The 23,420-nt window shown below is 37.4% G+C and overlaps 2 protein-coding genes across 4 annotated transcripts; one reads left to right on the top strand and one right to left on the bottom strand.

The window, feature by feature from the left end:
• Positions 1 to 1,614: 1,614 nt before the first annotated feature.
• On the top strand, positions 1,615 to 11,073 carry gfm2 (GTP dependent ribosome recycling factor mitochondrial 2). Of its 2 annotated transcripts, XM_039649976.2 has the most exons (20): positions 1,615 to 1,932; positions 2,226 to 2,307; positions 2,417 to 2,462; positions 2,791 to 2,888; positions 3,550 to 3,675; positions 4,175 to 4,263; positions 4,445 to 4,533; positions 4,656 to 4,716; positions 4,795 to 4,980; positions 5,402 to 5,482; positions 5,608 to 5,756; positions 5,858 to 5,998; positions 6,341 to 6,440; positions 6,706 to 6,895; positions 6,982 to 7,058; positions 8,575 to 8,713; positions 9,602 to 9,784; positions 10,149 to 10,264; positions 10,343 to 10,525; positions 10,720 to 11,073. In XM_039649976.2, exons 1-20 carry the CDS (start codon positions 1,897 to 1,899, stop codon positions 10,846 to 10,848), a joined length of 2,301 nt encoding a protein of 766 aa, XP_039505910.2. In that variant the 5' UTR covers positions 1,615 to 1,896; the 3' UTR covers positions 10,849 to 11,073. The 2 variants fall into 2 exon arrangements, with proteins under 2 accessions (XP_039505910.2, XP_039505911.2); XM_039649977.2 differs by lacking the exon at positions 1,615 to 1,932 and having other exon boundaries at positions 2,805 to 2,888.
• On the bottom strand, positions 11,069 to 22,180 carry hexb (hexosaminidase B (beta polypeptide)). 2 transcript variants are annotated; one of them, XM_039649980.2, is made up of 14 exons: positions 21,851 to 22,180; positions 21,555 to 21,703; positions 20,982 to 21,047; positions 20,508 to 20,554; positions 20,268 to 20,378; positions 19,713 to 19,814; positions 19,067 to 19,199; positions 18,788 to 18,968; positions 18,599 to 18,685; positions 18,391 to 18,463; positions 12,776 to 12,953; positions 11,899 to 11,989; positions 11,676 to 11,780; positions 11,069 to 11,355 (listed from the first exon to the last, which is right to left on the bottom strand). In XM_039649980.2, exons 1-14 carry the CDS (start codon positions 22,090 to 22,092, stop codon positions 11,292 to 11,294), a joined length of 1,629 nt encoding a protein of 542 aa, XP_039505914.2. In that variant the 5' UTR covers positions 22,093 to 22,180; the 3' UTR covers positions 11,069 to 11,291. The 2 variants fall into 2 exon arrangements, with proteins under 2 accessions (XP_039505914.2, XP_039505915.2); XM_039649981.2 differs by lacking the exon at positions 12,776 to 12,953 and adding an exon at positions 17,845 to 18,019 and having other exon boundaries at positions 21,851 to 22,179.
• Positions 22,181 to 23,420: the final 1,240 nt, after the last annotated feature.

The following is a 23,420-nucleotide window of genomic DNA, read 5'->3' as shown; positions in this document are numbered from 1 at the left end:
GCCAATGGAGCGCAGATATTATGAGTCACCATGGCAACAGCGCCAGACAAAAAGAGGTGTTGGGTATAATTAATTACCAAGTAATCTAAATATTGTAATTTAATTAAAGGAATTACTCTTAATTCTTCTTTAATTTAAAATAAAATATGATGCAATTACATTAAATAGGCTACTGCATAAACTATAGACCAATTCAGTATAAAACAATAGTGGATTTAGCATACATTTTTAAAAGGTATATTTTTATATAACCTTCTCCCTCTACACACTTTGATCAATTCAAGAATAATTCATGCAATTGTATTGTTAATTTGAAAGCATTAAAAGTGCAGTTTCTTGTCTCTCCTCCTTGTATTAATCAAGTGGTTGAGGTTGATATAGGATTTAGTAATATGTAGACCAATACTTTCTAGAGATAGTAATTATTACATTAATCTAACTACACCGTTGAAGATGTCATTTGTTGTTAATAATTCATAACTATTTTAGAGTAACTGTTATAATATCAGAGGTGAAACTGGAAGAATGTTATTCAACCTAAAGTAGTCTACTATTACTTTGATACATTTTTACTTAAGTAAAAGTAAAAATTCCAGAAAAAATCTACTCAAGTAAAAAGTAGTTCATTTAAAACATGAGTAAAAGTTGCTGAGTAACTTGTTTAACAGCGGGGGTGGGGTGGGGGACTCCCCCATGTGGGGTTGTAACGTATGAGAGTTTCACAGTATGAGAACCGTCTCAGAAAATATCACGGTTTATGGTATTAAACAATTGTTAAATATATAAACTGCATTATTAAATTACGGTTATTATTTTTATCAGATGATGGTTAAATAAAAGAAACATTTGTTCAATAAAACATAATATCAACTAACTTTAATAATTGATTATGATTGACATCTTATTTTTTATCATTAATAACTTATTAAATTTGATTACAATTTTTTCAATGATTTAATAGAAATATATTATCCAAAACAGTGGTAATCAAATAAAAGTTTAGCAAATGTTTTAATCCTTTTATTTTTTTTTATTTGATGCTCGTTCCGGTTGTGTAGATTAAAGCAGAGGAAAACCGGAGAAAACGGGATTATGGCAGAGTCTTCAATATTTACTGTCCTCCCGTCTTTGAAACGAAACATACATACGTTTAGATGTAATTTAGTTATGTTTATTTAATATAATTTTAAAAAGAAGCATAAACACAACGAGGGGTGTCTGTTTTATCTGTTTTTGTGACTAACGTTTCATTAGTATAACCATGGAGTATAAAATTCAATATAAATTCTCGGTATTGCATTGGACTCTATGATCGGCGGAAGTTATCGAGCATCCTTAATCCTTCACCGGAAATAACGCCGTGCATAGAGCCCATTACATTTCTGCCGAATATTCAGCTGATGGACACCGTGCTGCGTTGTCATGGGAACATCTTTCACCAACTGCGTCACAAACGGCTACATATATGTGGCTAGAAAGTGCCCTCGACAGTCCCCATTAAAAAGCTCTGCCCTAGACAGTGAAGGGAGTGGGGCATAAGGATATTACCACTTCCGTAACCTCGGAACATCTTTCCCTTCATTCATGTTTCTAACGGACGTATTTACAGATGCAACAACACATGTGCGTCCAATAACTGTCACCGACTGGAATGAATCTAAATAAAGAATTTGAAAACTACCAGTTAACAGCGTTAGCTACGTGCTGTCAGTTGGAAACAGAAAATATATGATTTTTTTTTTTCGTGTCCTCAGTGATGCCCGACCCATCCGTCCAAGGGCTACGATTAATTAAATATCAAATCCGATCTCAACGTGACTTCGATAAAGCACAGCAGTCATCTATCATACTGTACAACCGAAGCTTTAACTCTTCAATCAAACATTCCTCCTCAAAATGCATTTAAGTGTAACGTTACCCATCCTCCGAGGGGTAAGTTTGTGCTGTTGATTGTCTGTCTTGAATGCATTAACGTTAAATATTAATTGTCATTGACAGAAATTGACCCTGATAACAAAGTTTTCCTCTAAAATACCACCACAGCACAGTAAAACAAGCTTGGTAATTTGGTATTAGCCACCTCTAATTAAAAATAAATGGCTTTAAAGACATCTCACATATTTGTATCAGTGTTTTACATAGTGTACTGTAACTGTGATTACCATGGTACATTTTATAAGGATTTGACCTAACATGACCGAACAAAACTCATTCATTCATTTCAGAGCACCAGACACCTGATGAACAGATCCTCACAGACATGCAGATGGAGAGTGGCAATGAATAGAAACTATAGCTTTTTTCAAGGTAAAGGACATAAAAATGGGTATTTAGAGTTCTGAAAATTTTGTAATTTAAGTAATTTTTAAGCAAATTTTAAACTAGTGTGTATGTGCCAACTTTTGTTTTTCTGCAGATGAGGTGAAATCACTTAGAGCAATGCTCATCCCTGACATATCAAAGTAAGATATAATGAACAAAGTGCTGTTTAATTGTTCTTTAGTGGTATTTGTAGTAGGACACATGCAATATCAAACAAACACAAAACATGCATGATGACTTATTACCATGGTTAAAACAGTCTTAACACATTGTAGACTGTCTGACTCGCTAATAATAGCTTATATGGTGTAAATCTACATTTTTGCTAAAATACCATAAATACTACAATTATTTTTTTAATGTAGTAAAGCTATGGTAGCTTTCTTTAAGCATGAGCATGTTTTTACAATTTCCTCTTGAGCATAATGGTCTATTCACACCAAATGGTTATATTATGTTGCTGATCAGAATTCGTAACATAGGCATCATGGCACATATAGATGCAGGCAAGACCACCACGACAGAGAGAATGCTGTACTACTCTGGCTACACACGGGCTCTCGGAGGTAAGGTGACATTTAGAAAGAAAAAAGCTGAAGAATATGTTCAATGTTGTTATCATTAATGTAAATAATGCTTAATTAGTTTAGAGTCTAAATAGACAATGTTTATGTCAATTTAGAGTTTAGATGCTAAATAGGACAAGGATCTACCGTGGCGCCAGCAGTCAATTTTGATATTTTAGGTATTATCAACTGGCCAGAGTTTTGAGATCGCAATATAGACGTGAAGGACTATAATGCATTCAGAGCTCGCTCAAGTACTGGAGAGCTAAACTATTTAGTGCTTTGTAAGTAATCAGCAATATTTTAAAATGTATTATAGCATGTTTAACAGGCAGCCAATGCAGTGTTGACAGAACCAGGCTTATATGGTCATACTTCCTGGTTCTTAGAACTCGAGCTGCTGCGTTTTGGACCAACTGTTGTTTTTATTATTATAAAAATAATAAAAACAGGGTAACCACCCATAATAGCATTTCAATAATCTAGTCCTGAGGTCAAAACTAAATAAAAATATAAAAAAATAAAAAATAAACCTAATAAAAAAAGACACTGAAATGAAAACTGCTGTCTGTATTGATATGATAGTATCACAATCCTTAAATAAATGTTTTTATTTTCTGTGATGCAAGTGTTTTTGTAAAAGGTCATATGTTGTGTTTAGATGTTGATGATGGAGACACTGTAACTGATTACATGGCCCAGGAGAGAGAGAGAGGAATCACCATCCAGTCAGCTGCTGTGACCTTTGACTGGAAAGATCATCGGATTAACCTTATAGACACGCCAGGTACACTTGGGCCATCACATGTGTCCACACACCCATTCACACATACAGAATGGTATTCTAAACAGGGCAAGTGACAGACACACACAACCCTCCAAATTGAAATAAGATCTGTTGGCATTGTTTTATGGATGCATAGTAACACAGACTAACTAATAGATTTTCACACTCATTTGATACTCATTAATCAATATTCCAAATTTTGGGGTTGATACCATATTTCATTTTTTAAGCCTCATATGTTCACCAAAGCTGCATTTATTTCATCATAAATACAGTACAGAAGTAGTAATGCAAAATATTATCCCAATTTAAAATATTTGTTTTTGTTTTTTTATTATATTTTAAATGTATTGTATTCCTGTGATGGCAAAGCTGAATTTTCAGCAGACATTACTCCAGTCTTCTTTAAAATATATATTTTTGTAACAATGTAAACATCTTTACTATCAAATTAATGTTGGTTATACACAATCATGATGGATTATCTTTCTTTTCTCAGGTCATGTTGATTTTACTCTGGAGGTTGAGAGAGCTTTACGAGTGTTAGATGGAGCGGTCGCTGTGTTTGATGCTTCTGCCGGAGTGGAGGTTTGGCTGAAATTATGTATTAATATAATTAATCATTAAATTAATAAATTATGAATTATATTGTATAAATTGATTATGTACTGAATTAATTAAAACAATTGGGGTAATATGTTTTCTGTTGAAAGACATAATTTATTTATTTAGAAGGCGGTTTTCTTTGTGGTTTTGACATGAATTTCAGGCTCAAACCATGACTGTGTGGCGGCAGGCAGAAAAACATAAGATTCCTTGTGTGTGCTTCCTGAACAAGATGGACAAGCCTGCAGCTAGGTTATAAACAAACTTAAATTTAAAGCATCTATTACCACGTGGGCTAAACAATAACATTTGTTATTAATCTGAATGATTGACTGCAGTTCACTAAGGTTTAATCTCATTCTCATTTCTCCTAGCCTGAGGTACTCAATAGACAGCATAAAGACTAAACTAAAGGCCAACCCTGTTCTCCTTCAGGTAACCTTTTTTAAGCATGGTAATCAACTACATTCACAAATGTAAAGATTCAGTCCTGATATTTGGTATCATTTCCAGATTCCCATTGGCTCAGGAAAGAGCTTTACCGGATTGGTGGATTTGATCACTAGGCAGAAAATAACTTGGCAGGGGAGCTCATTGACAGATGATGGTCGTGCTTTTGAGATCAGCGCCCTCCAGCCCTCAGATGACCCAGATGTGCTCCAGGCTGTCAGTGAGGCCAGGGAAACTTTAATAGAACAGGTGAAACACACAAAAAAATGTTTACATGTAGTGTTATTCTGAGTACACTAGAAAGTACAGTTCTGTCATCATTTTATGTACGACTTTCTGCTGCAGAACACGAAAGATATTCTGAATACTGATTGTGTGCAAACAACAGTGGGCCCCACTGACATTCATTGTATGGAAAACAACACTAAGACATTCGTCAAAGTATTAAACCGGTTTTCAATTAATTCAAAAGAAGAATTTACATTTTTTTTTTCTGAAAAATTTATATTTTTTGGTGTCAAAAATATAAAAAAGTCTGAATGAATCAAAATTTCAAAATTTTGATATTTTGTTATCTGTGCAATGAAATTTTCAGAATTTCAAAGTTTCCACATTGCTGTAAGTAAATAGATTGATATAGCCAGGTGTTCTGTTCGAACCGTGTGGACAGGTAGCGGATCTAGACGATGAGTTTGCTGAGCTGCTGCTGGGAGACTATAGTGAAAATTTTGATGCGGTGCCTGCAGGGAAGGTAAGAATATACAGTTTGTCTGTAAATGCTACATGTTTTTCTCTTTTTATTGGTTCATAATCATTGGGCTGTGGAATGTTATTGTGGAGTGTCCTAGATATTCACCATTGAAATTGAATATCTAGTTTCAGGAGGCAGTGAGGAGAGTGACATTAGCTCGTAAGGGGGTGCCAGTATTGTGTGGAAGCTCATTGAAAAATAAAGGGGTTCAACCTCTGCTGGATGCCATCACTGCTTACCTCCCTGCCCCCAACGAGAGGAACCATGAGCTGGTGTGAGTACACCATTCTTCAGCCCCCTCATCAACTCATTCTGCTCAAGGACAAGAAATCCTGTTATAATTATAATTATGTATATGTGTTCCTGTCTTTCCAGGCGCTGGTATAAGGATGAACTGTGTGCGTTGGCATTCAAAGTGGTCCATGACAAACAGAGAGGTCCACTTGTGTTTGTTAGAATCTATTCAGGAAGCATGAAGGCTCAATCAGCGGTGTTCAACATCAATAGGAATGGGACGTAGGTTCAGTTAACATTTTGATCATGACCATGATTTTTGATGTCAGATGTCAATAAATGAGACCCACTGAGTACAATGCCAAATTACTATCATTCTCTGAAAAAAAAAAAAATTAGCAATTAGCAATTCACGTTTGTTATTGTGTTTTCTGGTTGAAAAATACACTTTCACAACAAAAAAAGATAAAAAGACAATTACTGTGGTGTTAAACAGAATTTTTAACAACAGATTCCTGGATTTCTTCACTTCTTGACCATTATGATTATTTCACAACATGTTCCAGATATAGTTTATTTAAGCTCTACTCTCAAGAACACTCTTTTGCGTGTTTGTCGCTCCAGGGAGAGAATGAGTCGTCTTCTCGTGCCGTTTGCTGATCAGCACATAGAAATCCCTTCTTTGTCTGCAGGAAACATTGCACTCACAGTAGGACTCAAACAGGTAAACTCAACTTTCATGGGACAAAGAACACTTACATGTTTACTAAAATACTGCTTTAAGAGGACAAGAATACTATAACACCCTTGAAATAAGGTGAAAGTGTGGTCGTGTGATTAAAAGAAAATAGCAGCCACCATTAGGTGGACAACACTTGCATGGAATAAATAATTTTTTCATGCCAGTTTATAGGAATGGAGTCTTCATCTCATGCATTATAAACCTTAAGAAAATAGTATTTTTTTAATCTTTTTGTGTTTTGAGTCAGACCGTGACAGGCGACACCATCGTCTCCTCCAAAGCCTCTGCGGCAGCTGCGGTTCGACGGGCTCAGAAGGAAGCAGAGAGCAAGGGGAGCCTGCACAGGGAGAGCAGCAGTCTGGTACTTGCAGGGGTGGAGGTCCCTGAGCCCGTGTTCTTCTGCTCCATTGAACCTCCTACTATGGCCAAACAAGCAGGTAAAACATTGTGAATAGGTCTTCAGAAATTAATTTTCTTATAGGGCTGCAGTGAGTTTGAGATCTCAGTGTGATTTGTGAAACAGATCTGGAGCATGCACTCAAATGCCTACAGAGGGAAGACCCAAGCCTGAAAGTCAGAACAGACCCTGATTCTGGACAGGTAAAGTCATTTGTTTACACTTGTAGTTCGGTCCTCTTGGTTCATAATACATTTAGGTTACATTCAGACTGTCGATCCAAATTTGATTTTTGTGCATATCGGATTGAAATCTGATCAGATTTAGCTTGTGTGAACGGCTAAAAATCACATAATTTGATTTTTAAAAATCCTTATCGACCTACATTCATATGTGGTTTGAAATCCTATTCAAATAGCATTTCTCGAAATATACTTCAGTCTGACGGCCCTGATCGGATTTTGCATGGGTTATGTAACTTTCTCTTGCCACATAAAACATAAATGTTGAACGTTCGTAACAAACAATGGGCATTTCCAATTATCCACACTTGCGGTTTTGGCCACAAAGCTGCCAAAGCTCTTGCATACCGCATCGGAACGGTATTCGAGGCTAAGCGTATCCCATCATGCATTAGGATCTCATTTTTAAGACCAAACCCAAAGATGCAAAAAATAATAATTTGTGAGAGAACTTAACGGACATATAAAACAATGCCGTGTACTGGGCGCTTGTTGTATGTGCACATGTATATGATGGTATTTTGGCCAGCTGATAACTCATGAAAAGTTTATAAAATGTATAAAGGGGTCAAAACAGCTGCAGCAATTCCTCCGTTGCACACAAACGAAGGAGACCGTGTTCTAACAACTGTACTGAACTGTAAAGGGCAACGTTGCTCCTATGACGAGATAAAACTGGTCGCATCTTGTGACATCACGCCCTGTTTTTGGTTCATTTAGACGTCTTTGGTCCGTGTTGCATTTATAGAGTTCATTTAGTAGCTTTCACACTTAATCAAATGAACCGTGCCAACAGAACCTGCTGGAAATGAAACACTTATTACTATATCTGTATTTCAGGTTCTGAGGCTACTTCAGCACTTTTATACACAGTAATATGGACAGTGATGATGGTGTTGGTTTTACTGTCCTTGTCCAAAGTGCATGCAAAGTGTATTTGTTTTTGCCCTCAAACACTAGTTGTACCTGAGCTCTGGAAAAGTAGACTCTATTCGTGGGCAGTGAAGACCATAGGCTAGCATTATGTTTATTTTTCAAAAACCTACGTAGGTTTGTGTAGGGAGTGAGTAATTAGAAGTAATTATTGACAGCTTGTTTCAGGCAGTTCAGATTTTTTTTCCCGTTTATTGTGCACTTTGATCTTTGACACTTTTCAGACCTTTTACTATCAAAAAAATGCTATTTTACACCCGACGTGAAAGGTAATATCTGAAAAGGCATAACAGGGACACTTTACATTTACTGTTGTTCCATCTTAAGTCTAGTGATTTGCATTACAAAAAACATTTTGACAAATAACTCATCCTGCATCATTTGTGCTATGGACCTCAAAGGGATATTTTACCCAAATATAAAAATCAAGTTGTTCCAAACCTGTATAAATTCTTCTTGTTCATTTCTTAAACTAAGAATATTTCTTAAATTCTTCTCCTGCTCTACAACTTATTAATTCACTTATTTAATCACATACACACAGACGGTACTGTGTGGCATGGGAGAACTGCACATTGAGATCATCCATGACCGTATAAAGAGAGAGTACAACATCGAAACACATCTAGGACCCTTGCAGGTGGCCTACAGAGAAACCATCGTCCAGTCAGCAACTGCCACAGGTAAGGCCATGCAAACTGTCACCAAAGTCTACCTCTGTTATCATCACTTTGCTTGTGATGAATCATTAAAACTATTTCCCAGTGACCGTTCATCTGTTTTGTTTGTCTGCTTCACTCTTTTGTGATTCAGTAAAAATGTTGGTTACAATAGACTTTGTCCATGGCAAAGACTAGCATAAAACAATAAAAGGAAAAACAAAACAGCATATATGACCAGTCACATGCCCTGTTACATTGTACACTGTTCAAAAGTTTGGGGTCAGTAATGTTCACCAATGCTGCATTTATTTAATCAAAAATACAGTAAAAACAGTAGTATTGTGAAACATTATTTCAATTTAAAGTAACATTTTAAAATGTAATTTATTCATGTGATCATTCTAATGTGCTGATTTTAATGTTTGTGTGGAAACTGATTATTCTAAACAAAAAAAATCTTACTGACACCAAAAAATGTATATCAGCAGTGCGTATTAATCATTTCTTTTTGGGGAAACACATTCTATTAACTAGTAATAGCTTTGCAACTACATGTCAACTTATCTTAGAGTATTAGTAGACTGTCTGCTTTATATCCCCCAACAGACATTCTACTGACTATAAAAGGCTTCTAAACTCCACTGTCCTGCAGAGTTTAGCTCCAACACTAATCAAACACACCTGAAGCTGCTACTTATGTCTTCAGGATTGCTAGAAAGTTATAGGAAGGTGAAGGTGGAGCCAAACTCTGCAGGGAAGCGGACCTCGAGGACCAGAGAGAGTTGAGTAGCCCTCGGCTATAAGTACCTTTGCAAGTACATGATGACTTATTCTACTAACGCTAACCTAACAGTCTTACAAATATTAAAGTACAACTAAATTCCAGCATGATTTGTATGATCATTTCAGACTCGTTAGATCGTACTCTGGGAGACAAGAGGCATGTTGTTACTGTGGAGCTTGCTGTCCATGCTCTGATGCAGGAGTCTAGAACTTCTTGTGACGTGACTTTTGAGGAGGAAGTAAAAGCTCATCTCCCTGCTGATGTCAGAGAGGCTGTTGAAAATGGAGTCGCGAGCGCCTACCTCCAAGGTAATCGAAATAGTTACCTTAAAACTTTTGTAACAGGGTCATTCATTACGTTCATATACACTAACATTCAAAAGTTTAGGTTCAGATTCATATATTATTGTATATATTGTTTTTTGAACAAAGACAGGAAAGACATTTACAATGTTACAAAAGATTTTAATTTCAGATAAATTATGTTCTTCTAGACTTTCTAATTATCATTACATCTTAAGTTATCATTGTTTACATAAACAGTGGTGTGTAACTGATACTTCGGCTGTTCTGCTATAGTTTTGCTGTACACTTGGGCCTGTCTATTGGTCTAATGTCCCTGTCTGCCATATACTTTATTGGTTACCCATCTCCCCTTTCTTCCTCTGTGCAGGTCCTGTGCTGGCATTTCCTCTACAGGGAGTAAAGACAGTTATCCAGCATGTAGGTTTGGAACCAGGCACTTCTGCAGCCATGGTGTCAGCCTGTGTGTCCCGCTGCATGCTAAAGGTACTCAAACACTATCCTGTCTCAAGCATTTTCAAATAACGTCACATCTGACTTTATGTCCTTCTCTGTTTGCTGCAGGCTCTGAAGTTGGCTGGAGGGCAGGTTTTGGAGCCTGTGATGGCTCTGGAAGTGACAGTAGGTGAGGAACATCTGAGTTCTGTGCTTGCAGATCTCGCCCAGCGACGTGGTACTGTATGCGACATCCAAACTCGACAGGAAAACAAGGTTTTGATGGCTACAGTTCCTTTGGCTGAAATAATGGTAAGTGTGCAGTGCTTTCTGTCACTAAAAATATTACCATGACATAATGTGTCAGTTAAAGCACATTTAACTGACATTATACAATCAATAGGTATAATAAGGCCATTCAAGTTTAACTCACCGAATGATTACCATGTACTTCATAACTACATTGGGAATACAAATTTTATATAAATATTATTTTTTGCCACAAGGGCTACTCGACCGCTCTGCGCACTTTGACCTCTGGGAACGCCACCTTTTCTCTGGAGCTGTCCAGCTATGAGCCCATGAACACTCAGGACCAGAACACACTGCTCAACAAGATGGCTGGACTGAGTTGAACCAGTAACTGTCACCAGCTGAACTGACCATATATACAGATACAAATTTTGATTGTTCTGTGATTGGCTGCTTCCATATAGTCCAGAAGATGTGAGTGAGTGAGTGATATAACAATATTACAACAACAATGCAGCCATGTTTTATTTAAATATTTAATTTATAAAAACACTTATACCTAGCTTTGGAAAGTAATTAAAAAGAAGACCTCATTTCAAAGACTTCAACTTCCATCACATTTATTCACACGAATATTCATTACCATTTAAGAAAATTTACAGATGCACCAGAAGTGTCCATTTAAAATGTATAATCAAGTTTTGGATAACTGGTTCAGTGCATAAAACAGCAAATCATGGTATTGGAATGGCTAACATGGTTTGACGCTTTAAAATGTTGTCCTGCGATTCCCTTTAATTGTCTACCGTGAATTAAATCCTGAAGTTCACAGGCCCTTGTACTCATGACGGCAGTGGCCAACAAATAGAGGTTCTGCAGGAATGCCTCTCCTGATTGGGGGGAAAAAACACCTTTCAACAGTGAAATATACAAAAATATGCCTGTGCAAATCTTTAGAATTTACTTTGTGTTGTTGGTGGAAATGGCTAGTAAATAAGAAATTAACCGAACCTCATTAAAAATAAATAAAGCAATCAAGAAGCTAAAAAATAAATAAAAACAAATAAATCCAAAAATAAACTAAGCATCATGATTATTAAACATATTAATAATTCAAGAATAAAAAAGATAAAAAGCAACCATACGTTGTATTATTATTATTATTAGGGATTGCATCAATGAATTTGCCACTTGTCATAGTTTAACTCACTTGACCATGCGGCAGCGATGCTGGGCCAGACGATTATAGGCATTACTGACGTCCGTCACGCTTTTATCACTCCATAACCTCTCAGCAACAGCACTGGCTCTTGGCCTGCAATGTATTGCACTATTAATGAATTGCTTTTTTGTATATGGTTAGTCTTTGAGTTGTAACTTGTTGGTACAGTTAAGTTATATATTTTTTTTCTTAGTTAAGGTTGCAGTCATACCAGAGTCGAGGAGTGAGGTTAGTGGCATCTACATACTCTCCCCAGAGACAAGCTTCTCCTCCAATCACCAGCTTCTTCTGTGCATCTGTGCCTGTTGTCAGAGTATATAGATTTAGTTTAATTGTAAGACTGTGATTAGTGCAAGACAATTCAAACGTATAGAAGCCGTCGCAAGACTTCCCTCCATGGGTGGGCAACATATTCAATTCACTGAATATTTTACAACAATGAAAGGATAAAAAAATGGTCAGACTAAGCAGCAATGAGTTGATCCTGTTTGAGACTGAATCCTTAAGCAGTAAGACTCTATATGTGTCTATTGTATCCATATGTCAAACACCCCAAACAAACACCAGAATACCTGGAGACAAAGAAAACCATTTTAACTGGGTTGTGGCCAAATAGACAATAAAACTGTCAGTCTGTACAAAGTGCCATAGTCACGTGACAAGCATGTTTGTATGCATATCCACTAAAGGAAAACGGGTCACTGACAGTGCCATTACTATAACAAAGCTTTGGACTGAAAGAACTGAAACTCACTGATTTAAGGATACTGTAAATTATCGTCTAAAATCAAATGCCACCTTTGATATTCACTGTTGCTTTTGATTCAGTGTGGCTGACCTTTAAAACCTAACCTCAGTTTCCTTAAACAAGAATATTTACCAGATTGACCCATTAACCGACTCAACTCTTTTTTTAAGAGGTAAATTCCAACATAGCTAGCATAATCATGTATTGTGTGAACAGTCATGGTTTGTTTGTTTATGTTTTGTTTACCCCAAACCTTGAAATGTTGTTTGATTTAACAAATTAGAAACACAACAGATCGAATAGAAACAGAGGCCCAAATAAATCTGCGAATGACACACACCAGTGAAATTTTGGGGGTCGGCTTTGTAAATGTTCACCCAGTCCTGGCCGTAGCTGATGCGGTTGAGGTACCAGGGTGTGGAGAGAAGAACACTGAAACCAGCTGCCGTTACCTGCGCCATCTCATCTTGGTACTGCGGGCGTGCTTTCCACACATGGATCTGTGTGTCGGCTTTCAGCTACATGTGTACACATACACACGCATGTACAGTACAACACACAAACGGACACACATCAATGTAGGCAAATTCTTCTGGACTCCATTTAAGGTCTTTACAAGGTTTTTCGTGATTCATATCAGATTTACTTTGTCAAAGATACAGAGATACCAAAGTTATCAAGCTGATAGACCACAGTAATAAAGAACAAACATAGTTATACAATATTTAGCATTAAATCGATTACCAATTGACCTATGGTTAAGCCAAGCCCTCAAACACGATGAGCCAATCACAGTGCGCAGCTAACCCAATACACTCGGACATTCTCTGCTTCCACGTCCATTGAAATGCATTGCAGTTAGTCAGTTTTTTCTTGTCATTTTAAGTTTAAAATGGTCAAACGGTGTGCATGGGGTACATGCCACTCCGACACTAGGTTCCCGAGAGGCTGGGCGACGGTGTGTATTTTTTTTATGCTTTCCCAAGCCACATCTCAACTGAGATAAATGTCTGCTCTGGATTAAGTTATGCGGTAGACCACAACACCAACTAAACGTGGATAAATTAAACAAGGATGTCTACATCTGTTCTAAGTTAAGTAAACAATGTGTTTGAACGTTATCTTTAAAATCTCTTACGTAAGTTAGCCTAACATTAGAAATCCAGGGGGAGGAGTTGGATCCAGACCCAACTCCTCCCACCTTACATATACCTAACCCTACCCATCTCCACCCCCTGATCCCTAATCCCACCCATCTCCACCCCTTAGATCTGGATCCAACTCCGCCCCCTCGATCTCGTGCACTGCAATGAGGTGCTACTGATGATTCATGTAAATACTTTAGCACCAAACGATGATGGCAACGATATGCGGGTTATCACGTTTGCACTGTGACCTGTACATTTTTGCCTGGAGCTGAAGCTTTTCATCGACTTTCTCAACAATAAAATTATTAATAACCCTTCAATGGTCCTTTAGGTGACTTTGAGTGGGTGGAGGGGGCGTGGCTTAGCCATAGATCAATTGGCTTTGTGCACAGCTGCACTACTTCCTTAACTTCAGCCAGCTCCTTACTTCCTGTCTGCCATTATTGGACAAATTTGATTAATTCAGGTGTATCTGATTATTGTTGCCGTGACTACTGAGGTCAGGCACACCTGGATTAATCAATTTGTTCAATAATGGCAGCAGGAAACAAGGAGCTGGCTGAAGTTCAGTAAGTAATGCAGCTGTGCATAAAGCCAATTGTAAAAAAAATATTTACTGTTTATCCAAATTGACACTACATGTAGTCCAGAGAAATATGCCCATTGAGTTTTATATTGTCAGATGCTCATCTTTGACTGAATCAACATGCATGCTTTCTCATTAGATCATTAGTGGCATTTGAGCCTGACAACAGGTAAAGGATATTAATTTCACCCAAATGAAAATCCTGTCATTTACTTTTACTCACCCTCAAGTTGTTCCAAACCTGTATAAGTTCCTCTATTCTGCTTAACATAGATTTTTTTTTCCCCATACTATTGAAGTCAATGGGGCCCATGAACGGTTTGGTTACCATTTTCTTCAAAATATCTTCTTTTGTGCTCAGCAGAAGAGAGAAACACATACAGGTTTGGAAAAACGTGAGGGTGAGTAAATAATGACAGAATGTTTATTTCTATCCCTTTAAAACTGCTGTTTCATACAGTAACATCTAATAAGATGTAGGCATTTTTTCCAGTGATATTGGCATATTGATTTTAACAAGGTTGGAGCAAGGTGGAGGAGGAACTATTCAAAAGTAAGGTGAGGTTTTATTTTCAGAAAGAATTGATTTTGACCTTCATGGTGGCCTTTGTGAGCATTATAAACTTCCTTTCAAATACATTTAGAAAAAAATCTAACCCACCCCAAACTTTTTAATGGTAGTGTATAATTGCTAGTGACACTAGATGACATGCATTCTTTCCAAAGCGTACAGGAAATGTTTGCAATGTCTTCAACAACTGAACTCCAGATGTGTCAAGTGTTGATCGGGGTGCTCAAACACACTAATATACATACTTAAAACTAAACACCACAACGTAGTAGTGACAAACAAAAACGAGCTATAGAGAGACTGACAGAATCACAATTAAACACTACAATAACTGCGCAGAAACTACAGGAAGTTCTATATATTCAGTACATGGTCCATTAAAATGCTGCTGTTTCTCAATAGAGTGGTGCAACTATGATGTCACTTTTTAGGCCAACGGGTAATTATCATCACACTGGTTGCCTCAACAAAAACCCAATAGGATTTTCCCATTTGGATTATTGCAAAAAAAAAAAAAAACAAGCTCTGTGATCAGCAAAAGTTTATGATACTTGCTTGTCTTTTTTTTTTGTCTATTAAAGGGTTAGTTCACCCAAAAATGAAAATTCTGTCACTATTTACTCACCCACATGTTGTTCCAAACCTCTATGTGTTTATTTGTTCAGATACAAATAAATATATATACAGATATACAGATCTCATTCCCCATTGACTACCATAGTAGGAAAAAAAAAAAACATACTATGGTAGTCAATGGGGAATGAGATCTGTTTGATTGAAACATTCTTCCAAATATCTTTATTTGTGTTCAGCAGAACAAATAAACACATAGAGGTTTGGAACAACATGAGGGTGAGTAAATACTAGGGGTGCAACGGATCAAAAAACTCACGGATCGGATCGTTTCTCGGATCAGGGTCACGGATCGGATCATTTTTCGGATCAGCAAAAAAAAAAAATTCCCCCAAAATAACTGTAATAGCCTACTGACAAATTCTTTAATAATAAATAGACTTAACATTATGATATTCTGTTTTATTTTAACTTTACAGGGTTCCAGACTGAAAGTTGAGGGCAGCATCACCTCAAATGAGAACTCACAGCGAGTTCTACAAAAAAAAAAAAAAAAAAAATTCTGGTAGCACTGGGGCTGACAATAAATCACTAAGCTTAATTTAGGGTGTAGATGAAATTAACTTAGTTATTATCATTTATAATGTCTTAATATCAATTAATAAAAGTAGTGAAAATATCATCATACTTTTTTCATTTTAGGACAATCTTTAAAGGATAAACAAAAAATGTGTTGGTAATCACATAAAAAAATTCAAAAAAATAAAACATTTATTTATGATATTATTGAAGGAAAAGATGTGTAGTAGGCTACTTGTAAGCATTTGACTATTTCTTACACATTATCATATATAGGCTGATTTGTGGACTGAAAGCCTTCTATAAGTGTTTCTCCTGGTTTCCACGTCAGCTCTGTTTGATCTGATATGGTTTATAACAGAAACCTGCGCCGAATCGGAGTGTTTCTCACTGGATCTCGTGGTGTTGATGTTATTAATTCTGAGGCGAATTCAATGGATTTCTTCACTGGAGCTCATCTCCTAGTAACAGTGTTGCGTGAGCGAGATCGGCCCGCGACTGTCAAGTTCGGGGCTTTATTTTGTCAATGGATCGCTGCTGCTGCTCCGACCACGGTCCTAATCATAAATGAGTAGCGTATTTTCGTTCCACTTTCATTTTGTTTGCATTCGCTGCTAGGTAACGACTAACGAGTCGATAGATCGCTGATTGCTCAGACGCACATCAGGTTGTGATATTTGTATCCGTCTCCCTCCCACAGATGTTTACGCGCGCTATTCTTGTCACGGATTCATTGACGCACCGCTTTACCATGCGTTTAACGTGTGGCAAATTTACTGGTCGCACATGTGCGACTGGATGTAAAATTCAGTCGCACACTCTCAAATTTTGGTCGCAGTCTGGTCTGGAGCCCTGAAATGACGCGGGGCGTTCAAGCTTCTCCGTCCCTCCGCTCGCTATGACGAAGCTGTGCGTTGACTGAACAACATGCGCACGTTTTAAAAAAAAAATTTTTTTCATAATCAATCCGCGGATCACGTGTGTGCCGAACCGAAGACATTGATCCGAACGGATCACGGATCAGTGATGATCCGTTGCACCACTAGTAAATACCATCAGAATGTTCATTTTTGGGTGAACTAACCTTTTAAGATCATTTTCACAAATGAACACAACTTTTATGAATTTTGAAGCCAAAATGCAGTCGTCAGAAGTAAAAAGCTAAAGGCTAGACTATAAACTAACTACACCACGGTTGCGCAATTTCAACGTCACCATCACTAAGATTCTGACAACTTTTTTTAGCTTTTGTCTAAAAACATTTTCCCAGAAAGCTTGAGTTAGAAGAGTTTAGAAAAGCATAATTATAAGCATAACAAGGCACGATGAGTTTTAATCTCCTCAACAGCCTCTGTAGTCCTATAGTCACTTGTGAGCAACCGCCTTTTTACAAGACGCTTAACAGCTTTAAAAAAAAATCCAGAGTGGGATAATATTGATGCATTTTGTGTCCTAGAATAAAAGGTGAAAGCGTCTTGAGCTTGTATTCACCACAGACCTTATTTTAGCCATTTAGCCAAAATCCCATTAAAAAAAAAAAAAAAAAAAAACACTGACTTGGAGACGATTGAACAACGATTGAGTTTTTGCCAACAAAATGACCTCATACCTGCACCACACTATAGACCTATAGACCTATAGACCAACTCTACCCAGGCAACATCCTCAACCCCCAAACCTATTTGTGATGTAACACAAGTCCAGCTTACATTACTATTTTCAATGCAAAAACCAGGTTAAAATTGTATATAAAAAAAAGTATAGTGCTTGAAAATCTATACAAATCTTTTTAAAATATATTTCATTAAAACTTATTTTTAAAACTTACTTATTTCACTAGCTTAATCTGGACCATCTTTAACTTTAAATGGCAAAAGATCACAAGACGATAATTAATAATAAACTAATGGTGCTAAAACAAACTAAATGAGACTTTGGCTGAAGAAACTGACCATGGAAACTGAGTGGCTCAACCTTGTAGTAGTGTTGCCAGTCCTGTCCATAGCTAATGTAGTCCAGGTACCAAGGAGCAGAAAGAATGGTAGTAAATCCTGCCCCAGTCACATTCTGTAGCTCCTCCTCCATCTTGTTCCCCATCCACACTTCCACAACAGTGTCATCCTTCAGCTGGAACATTATGCACACATTTTTTTTTCTCTTTTTGGCTGTTAAATTGTTACAAGCAAACAAATACATTTACTTGCAAGCACAGTTAAAAACGCCAATTTAGTGGCATGCTAGCAGTGGCTTGTGAAAAAGCAAGCACGCAAGTCAAGCTATTTGTGATTAAGAAGGTTAAAGTAGATTAGGCTTTGAAGTTACAAGGCATTGTCGATCTACTAGAATTTGTCATTTAATAATAACAGCTTAGTCTAACTAAGCTTCCAATAAACAAGATCCCAATTAAGACTGTAAAGTCTCAATTTGAATTTTATTTATCTACATTACTTTCTAACAGCACAAGCACATCCACACAGATAAGAAGAGATGAGCCTTACCTTCACCCCATTATCGAACACTTCTTGCCACACCATGTAACCTTTCTTGGTAGCAGCCACAATATCAAGTAACCTGATTGTCATTGATGAATAATGTAATAAGAATAACTTTGCCAGATTGTTCTGATTTATACTTTATCATAACCATCTTGTAATTTATATTATAAGCCAAAATAAATGGACTATCTGACTTTACTGAAGCTCTGACCTTTGAATGTAAAAGGACTCCAGTTTGCTATAGTCTGTGCCAAAACCCTGCTGCTCCATAAACTTCTGAACGTCAGGATTGGACTTCCTACAGGAACAATGAGTAAAATATAAGTATTGTGTGATATACAATATGATTGTTGGCATTGTGTTCATATTCTGGAGTAAGAAGCTCCTCTCTTTGTCGCACCAACAATTGAAGTCAACCTCGTCTCCCCCCAGGTGAATGTAGGCATCAGGGAAGACAGTGCTGATCTCTTTGAAAAACTGGGCCATGAACTCATAAGAGGAGTTTAAGATGGGGTTCACGGGCCCAAATGTTCCAGAAGGAGTAGAACCACTGTAACAGGGTGTTAGCAGATCCTTCATGCCTATGGGAAGGAGCGACAGAGAGAAAACAGTTGTTATATTAATCGGTAACTGAAACATGACAGTATAAAGCCCTAATTTATCTTGTCCACCAACTAACCATTGCCCCATGACTCTGTGTGTCCTGGGGTGTCAAACTCCGGGATGACCCGGATCCCCCTCATACGGGCAAATTCAATGACCATCTTCACGTCAGATGGAGTGTACACATGTGTGAATGGGTGAAAGGCTCCCTGTCACAAAACAAGTAGGGAAAACGTGATCAATACACAAAAATAAACACGCCCCCAGTCAGTGACAATTTTACAGTGCATGTGAACTGAAGCTAATGCTTTTGATATAAGGTGTAATTTCTACTCTAAAGGAAGCTGACACGTCCTACGGCAGTATAATCATTTTTTGTTCATTTTTATTCCTTACCTTTCGCTTTCAATGCAGCAAAATACAAAAAAAGTATACACATTTAACAACACATTTAAAAAACTATTAAAAAAATGTATTTTAAAAGATGCCTTAAATATACCTGGAATGTTTCAGTGTACTTATAGTTTGATACACTAACTTGTGTTCACCTATTTATATGATGTTAACCACCAAAAAAAAGTGATAATAGGAGATGGAGCCACACTTTTATGATTCTAGCGTGGTAATCCACTAACAAAATGAAGTCTACAATATTTTTTGTGCCCTGAGGCAGTCAAGCATGAATCCAAAACAGGTTATGTGTGTGTGCATCACATACTCACCTTCTGACTTAACTCAGGGAAAGTGCGGCTCATATAAGGAAATGACTGATCGTCCACAATGTGCCAGTGGAATACGTTAAACTTGTTCATCGCCATAGCTTCCTGTGAAAATTAGATGTGTCTTTACTGAACAATGTGGAATAAGAAGCATTTCAAAACCTGGGAAGGTCATTGCACCAATGCCCATTGATAGGAAGGTGTAATTCTAGATCAAATTACAAAGCTACGGTACGGACAAAAAAATTCTCATCACTGTGCGCTGGCCACATTTTTTTCTAGATAAACCTTGTAATGAGTCATCTTATCTTGTGATTACTGTCACATGTGAATGTGTAGAACCTGTATTTGCATTCTTGCAAATAAAATAACATCCATGAGCTACTTAGCCGACATGTCTTCTAATGAGGAAACTACATTAATGAAAAAATGCTAAGTCACCATTTACTCAGACAATTTTTCTGGTAAAAAAAAAAAAAGAAAAAGAAAATGCCCCCCTAGACCCATGTATGTGTTTATGTCAAGCCTGTCATTATAAAGAAAATTATTTCAGCTCACCAAATTGGCCAAAATGACTTTGAGTGGCAGGAAGTGGCGAGACGAGTCCAGGAGGATCCCTCGATGGGCAAACCGTGGGAAATCTGAGATTACTGTCTTATTGATGATGTTCTGTTGATTAGAAAAAAAGATGCTTTGATTTGAGAAGAGCTTAGACGGATCAATGGTCGACATTAATTCATATATAAAGCCTTAACCAAGTACAACAATGAAGCAAATAAGGGTTTGGTTTGAACTTACAACTCCATAGTCATCCTCATAGACCAACTGGCTGAATGTCTCCAGTCCTTACAACAATAAGCATAAGGAAGTTACACATTGAGGAAATCACATATGATGATAAAATATCCTATATTGACAGAATATGAAGACTGTATTCTCTTCTCATAGTTTATTATGTTGGGATCGCATAGAATTGGCCTGATATCTTAAAGTATATGGGGTTGTTAAACGAGATAACCAGTGCATGTGACCTATTTTAAATTGCCCCTGACCTACAAATGTCACCGAGAAAATACTTTAATGTTTGTTTGTGCTTGTTAGAGGAGTTTGTAAAATGTACACTACTTGATTCTGGAATCATTCGAACAAGCTGATTTGGTGCTCAATAAACATTTCTTATTATTATCAATGTTGAAAACAGTTTTGCTGCTCAATATTTTTGTGGAATATTTTGTCAGGTTCACAAGAACACCATTGTGGAGTTTTGCTTACCTCGCAAAGCTCCCCATACATTAGCAGCTTTCAGTACAGCAGAGGGTTCGTCGACTGACAGTTCATCTACACAAAGAGAGCAAAATGTTGTTACAGTTAAAAAGACAACCAAAACATTCACTGGCTAACACCCAGCCTACACAGGTTGATCACAACACATCTGATTGAAGTAACAATGAGTGATTGCAGTTTAACACTTTATTTTAAAGTGCCTTTTAAAGTTACACTGTAATTATACATTTAAGTACTGAGTAATATTAAGTAACTACTTATTAAGTATGTACTTGTAACTGTGCATACTTTCAGGTATTACTATAGTAACTACATGTAACAATAAAAACACACAAAAAAAGTATTTCTTTTTGGTAACATATTAAAAAGAAAAACGTAACAAAATACTTTCCATTGATCAAATGTTACTACATCTAAAATGACCTCGTCAGGGTTAATACATTAACCAGATTACAGTTCCGACAAACAGGTGTCTATTATTGGATTTTCCTATCTTCTACTGGATTAGAGAGCATTAAGGTTATGTTGTGGATCACAGAGGCGGAAGGGAGAAGAGCTCACATGACTCGTCGGTTTGCAGACTCGGGTAACCGTCGCACTCCGGATCAGCTGCTGTGATCCATACCTTTAGCTCCATAAGATCGGAATCAAACGCTTTCTTTCGGCTCTTCTCGTGCTTCTTCAGTTCGCCAAACATGTAGTCAAAATATCTGCAAGGCAAATGGTCAGTTCATGAACCCAATTCGATTGCTTAGGCTACTGTATGTTTGACGTGGTGTACTTCCTGTTAAAACTCAACATTAGCGTCTTTCATAGGACAAGGTCAGCATAAATATAAATGAGATATTTTACAGTACCTGCGAAACGCATTCTCCAGTAGACTGCAGCTCGGTCCGGCGGAGGACTCTTTCGCGTGGACGATCTGAAATCTGGCGGGGCTGAGTTTAAAAGCGACAGCGGACGACTGGAATTTCTGCGGTAGCGGCCAGAGAGAGATTTCATCCAGCTCTTTCTGTTTTCCAACAAAGTCGCCGAAGAGCCACCCGTGGCAGACGGATACCGCTAAAACCAGCGACGCAAATTTGAGCAGAAAGTGCATGGCTGTTTGTTGAACGATGTGCGACTTGTTCTGCTTCCAGTCTGAGGCTCTGAGCTCAGCTGACGAGTTTGTGTGGATGTTGTAGTACTGTAGTAGGGGCGGTGTTTACCTCAACTAACTCTAATCATGGGACCTAATTCGCCACACCTCAATCGGTTAAGGAACTGCACAACCTAACCTCACTTCTTTTATCTCTTTATTTGTACTGAGCAAAATTACATAAGCCCTGAACCGCAACGTTAAAAAAAATTGCAAAAAAAAAATGGCTTTTGCCATTCATTCTAGCCATTCTAGAATGAATGGCTTTTGCAGGTCAGGATGCAAGGACTGGAGTTGTCACAAGAACTGTTTTGAGCTGTATACAAACAGCCGCTGGCACTTATCATCCCACTTAAACTTCCGACCTATCTCTGTGAAACAGTGTAATGGTCGTGCAATTTCGGCAAACTCGCTGTAGATGTTCCCCAAATGTTCTCCAAAAAAACAATAATCTTAATCATCTAAATATAAACAAGGCAAGTGGTCCACTGCAAATCCACCAAAACCAAATCCATAAGGCGCTGGAATGTGCTTGCATTGCATAATCCAAAATTCAAAACATTAAATTCAAATAGCCCTTGCCATGTTATAAAAGCGGTCTTATGTTTATCCTTGGGGTCCATCTTGACCTGCCCCGATTACCTGCAAATCTTTGATATGCTCAGTCACTTTAGCTTATGAAGGGGAACACTATGTGGAGGTAATTTAATAGTCTGTGTTATTACTTGTGTCCTCCCCAAATCTGTATTATTTATACTAAAAACAGACATAATTGTGCACAATAACTTGTCTCATGACATGAGCCTCATGAGGTTCAAGTTGAGCACAAAAAAAAGCAAAAATTACTTTATATAAACTTTGGATAGACTTAAATATAAGTTTGTTTGTTTGTTTTGTTACTGAAGTAAGAGTAACTTTCTTCCCTTGCACCCAGAATGGCAGCTCAGCTGAAAGGTTTGTTTGAGCTGCACCCTACTGTGGCGTGAATTTGCATTTCCTTAAACCTGAGGCTTATTCATTTAACAGTTGGTGTGAAAGGGCCTTTACATGTGCCAAAAATAGAATTTTTTTTTGTTATTAAAAAACAAACAAGCAAGCCAGCCCAAGTAAGAAAGTAACGCAAGTTACTTTTGTAAGGACTAATTGTCATTGTCACAGTGTCTGGTTGTGTTTCCCTGGGTTGTCACTAGAGGTCCTCGTTCTCACGGTGTCTTTCACATTTGACTTCAATTCCCAGCATTCTTTCTGCCACTTAGTCTGTCTGTTCATTGCACTCAGCTGTTCCCCTG

Source organism: Pimephales promelas, chromosome 4, assembly GCF_988280905.1.
Source record: "Pimephales promelas chromosome 4, fPimPro1.hap1.1, whole genome shotgun sequence".
NCBI lineage: Eukaryota > Metazoa > Chordata > Actinopteri > Cypriniformes > Leuciscidae > Pimephales > Pimephales promelas.
This window is presented reverse-complemented; position numbering and strand designations above follow the sequence as displayed.